The sequence below is a fragment of the Otolemur garnettii genome, unplaced genomic scaffold (genome assembly GCF_000181295.1).
Source record: "Otolemur garnettii isolate 467f Iridium unplaced genomic scaffold, OtoGar3 scaffold00012, whole genome shotgun sequence".
NCBI classification, from domain to species: domain Eukaryota; kingdom Metazoa; phylum Chordata; class Mammalia; order Primates; family Galagidae; genus Otolemur; species Otolemur garnettii.
In genome coordinates, this window is record NW_003852407.1 from 3749200 (window position 1) to 3753473 (window position 4274).

At 37.0% G+C, this 4274-nt stretch overlaps 1 protein-coding gene across 2 annotated transcripts in view; it reads left to right on the plus strand.

Moving 5' to 3' along the window:
- Positions 1 to 4274, plus strand: part of DYM (dymeclin) — a 367263-nt gene that overhangs the window by 52125 nt on the left and 310864 nt on the right. For both annotated transcript variants that reach the window (XM_003784710.2, XM_023510160.1), the window contains exon 5: positions 165 to 298. In XM_003784710.2, the coding sequence (XP_003784758.1) occupies positions 165 to 298 (134 nt within the window). The remainder of the gene's footprint in view (positions 1 to 164; positions 299 to 4274) is intronic.

Below are 4274 nucleotides of genomic sequence, written 5' to 3' on the forward strand. Positions count from 1 at the left end.
GGCTGGCGCCTTAGCCGGTTGAGCTATAGGCGCCGAGCCGGTCCAATGTTTTAATATTACAAATAGGATGGACAAAATGGCTGACAAATCATGAACTAGAAATAAATGGATCATGCTTATCATTAAATATTGATTCTCGTGTGATTTTGGTCTTTCCTTTCTAGCCACATCTTCATTTGGCAGACACACAACGCTTTGTTTATTATTTGCTGTTTGCTGAAAGTGTTCATCAGTGAGATGTCAGAGGAGGAATTACAACTTCATTTTACATATGAAGAAAAAGCTCCTGCCAGTTACAGTAAGTATGGCTTTTGGAGATGTTCTAGATATGTCATGTATAACATTACAAAGATAAAACATGCCAGGCATAGTGACTCATGCCTGTAATCCCAGCACTCTGGGAGGCTGAAGTGGGAGGCTGCTTGAGGTCAGGTGTTGGAGACCAGCCTGGGCAACACAGTGAAACTGTCTCTACAAAAAAATGAAGAAATTAGTTGGGCGTGGTGGCGTGCACCTGTAGTTCTAGCAACTTGGGAGGCTGAAGCAGGAGGGTTGCTTGAGTCCAGGAGTTTGAGGTTGCTGTGAGCTATGATCACACTGCTGTAATCAAACCCAAGTGATAGACCCTACCTAAAAACAAACAAACAAACAAACAAAACCCCCAAATACCATTTTTAAAAAAGGGGAAGATTTATTTGATTTGAAGAGAAACCAGAGTATGCAAAAACTATCTTAGTTGTCAAAAATCTTATACAAATTCTGGTTGTTACCATCTAAATATATTAAGGAATTATGTTACATTCAGAGCAAATCAAAAGCCCATAGTATAGCAAAATAGTCGTTTACAGTACTTTCAGCTTACAGTGGTAGAGTGACCAGGTGTATCTCTTTTTTCTTTCTGAGACACATGATAATGGAGGAATTTCCTGTAATTACTACCAAACAACATAGGTCAGTTCATCATTTTTAAGGCTCCTATGACCTCTTTCAAGATTATAAAACAGTTTTGGAGAAATAGAATATAAATTTCTATTTTACTATAATCTTTTTCTTTGTTCTCATCCTCAATATATTTTCAACTTAGAGAGGGACATTCTTCTTGACCAATACTTTGAAAGTATGGTTTTGCAGTTTTCTAATATTTTAACATCTGTTCCTGGCCGGAGCACACTTTGATAAACATTTTGTAGGTTCTTATCAGACGAGGCTATTTTTTTCTGTTTCTATAAGGTCAAAATCTCACTAAGTTCTTCAGTGACAGTGGCAGATATCACATCACAGGGAAGGCAATCAATTTCTTATAGCAATGCTGTGAACAAGGAACATTTGGCGGCCAAGAACTTTTCATTTAATTTGGTAGGAAGTTTGTAGACTGGATGGAATTTGCCAGAACTTACACGTGCACCGTCTTTTCTATATGCAGATAGATAAACAAATGGAACTTTGCTGCAGTTTTAGAGATTGGGCATTTTTCACTTCACCAAAGCTTATTTCAATAATAACAGGCCGTTTAAGACAATACATTTGATTCATGGTACTGAAAAAGCAGCGATTTCTTCTTTTTTCCTCCCCTAAACTGGCAACAGGCAAAATATAGTTTCTCTTTCCCACTCTCTAAGAAGGAATGGAACATAATAAAGTCAAGACTTTCTAAGTGGGTATAGGAAGATTGTTTTTGCCGGTTTTGATTCTCTTTCTGAATCAACTGTTGCGTTCTTTGACATACCATGTAACTGAATGTGGTAGTCATGGACTTAATCAAGGATTGAGAAATCAACTAAGTTGGTGTATGGGAAGTTCTGCCAAATTTTGGTGTTTTGAATGTTATGAACTTTGTTTATTCTAGGAGGGTGTGTTTGTGAGAATTATATAGAATCAAGTTAATTTAATGTAACTGTCTCCAGATAACTCCTGCATCTTGCACAATTGCTGTTTTTCATTCAGCATGATTTTCAGAGCTTGTGCTTTATTCATTGATTTTGAGTTTTAAGAGAGAAATATGTTTGATTTACTACTTTGATAACTTATTTGCCTTCTATGTTTGTTAAGTATATACTGATCTCTAAACAGAGCTTTTAATCAAAATTGTATTTTTCATGTTTGTTAATGGACAAAATGAACACATGCTAGTCTTAAGTTTATGGTGCTGACAGTACCAGAAACATGGTTCTACTTGAGTACAAACCTTTCCACAAAGTCTAGAAGCAAGAATAGGATGAATTGTTTTTTTTTTTCAGACAAGAGTCTTAAGCTGTCACCTTGGGTAGAGGGCTGTGGCATTACAGCTCACAGCAACCTCCAATTCTTGGCTTAAGCAATTCACTTGCCTCATCCTCCCAAGTAGCTGGGACTACAGGCACCCGCTACAATGCCCAGCTATTTTTTGGTTGTAGTTGTCGTTGTTGTTTTAGCTGGTCCAGGTCAGCCTCAGTGTACGTGGCTGGCACCCTACCCACTGAGCAACGGGCATCACCCAAGAATGGGGTGAATGTTTATTCCCATAGGGTCTGAGTGCATAGTTCTGCCAACACTTGTAAACCCAACATTTTGTTTTATATTATGACCTAAAAATTATGCATACTTTATACTTTATTTAGCATACTATCTTTTTTATTTTAATATAAAATTATTTTTCATTATATACCATTGAGTAAATTGACACACTTGAGAGATATAATGTATTTATTTTGGGACCACACAGCCTCCCAGAATATTCTCTTTGCCCCTGTTTCCTGGACTTAAAGCTTGAGAAGCATGTTTTTTGTTGTACATCCTAGGTAACCTAGCATAGGGCAGTAGAAAAGCAACATTTTTCCACTCTAGGCCACATTATCAAGGTGGTGGTCTCACTGAAAGAGTCATCTGTGGGCGCCGATGAACAATGATTCTGTGTACCGACATTCTTGTATATGGAGTTAACAATTCAGGACATTATCCATGTTCTTTAATATTGTACTTTTTGTTTATAATTAAGGCCTCTGTTGCTCTACCAGCTTGAGTCCAATGAATATCTTTCTAAGGCTAAAGACTTTCTGTTTTTGGCATTTGTAATCATTTTCATCTTAGTCTTATGTTGTTAGTTTGAGCTTTCTACTTTAGCTCTTTTCATATTTTCCACTAATTTATTTTTACGATTTATATAAGAAATTAAATTATTGTACAGATACTGCTGAATGGGAACAAGCTTCACGTTGCAGTAACTGTTAAAGTATCTGTTTCTCAGCTACTATATGAATATCTGAATTAGGTGTGCAAAAGACTGGACTAGATAATATACAGTAGTACAGGTTGAATTTACAAAAGTAGAGGACCATCTGCAAACAATTGAGCAAAGTCAACTGCGGCATCTTAGGTATGTTGGCTTATTCCACACGCAGCATTTTTTTTCTTTATCCCAATCCATTGTAATACTGCTGTGATCACATGGATATTGCTGGCATTTTCAGTGAAGCAGTCTTTATGAGAGTAATGTGACTATCAGTAAGCTCTCCGTTTGTAATCTAAATTTGTGAGGATTTTGTATTTGAACATTTTCCCATAGGCTATGTATGATGTGGTAGCAGATTGTTAGAGAGAATTTGTGTCATTATGTGAGGATAGCTCTTGCCATTATTCCATGCCTTTGAGAATTAGTCAAAGGGGACAAAGCTGGCCCTAGGCAAAACTATGAAGTTCTACAAAATTATTTCCATTTTCCTTTTGCCTTCAATGTGAGTTTTCCTTTCTTCTGTCTTGGTATTATGCTCCATTATTGCCAAGGTAATACTGATATTTATTTTACATTTCATGTCTCATAAATCCAATATTTTAAGTTCTTAGTGGCCTAAATCTGTTGTTGGCTTCTGCAGACACTTCTGATGGCTTGTTTCCTTATGTATTTGATGATGTTGATTATGTTTGTTTGAGCTTATTCTGAGGCCCTAAATAAGAGAGGATTTACATTTGCTTCTAAAGAGGGGTGTGTCCAGGGTCTGTACCACCTGATGCCACTTCAACTTCTTCCAACAGCTCTTAATGGCTTTGAAGTCCCTTATCTTCCTTGACACCGACTGTGGGCTTGGTCTCCTAATAGTGGGCTTTACTGTATTGGCATTTGTGTTGGAGTATTTGTTGTTTTTCTTTACTTTCTTGAGCCCCTCAATGCACTAACAATTGTTGTTTTAGCCAAAGACCTAGTTTTGTACAGGAGGGCCCATTGGAGTAACTACTCCATCACACTGCTGCCAGTGGAGGCCAGTTATAATAATAGTTTCTTTACAAGTATTTTTTTTTTT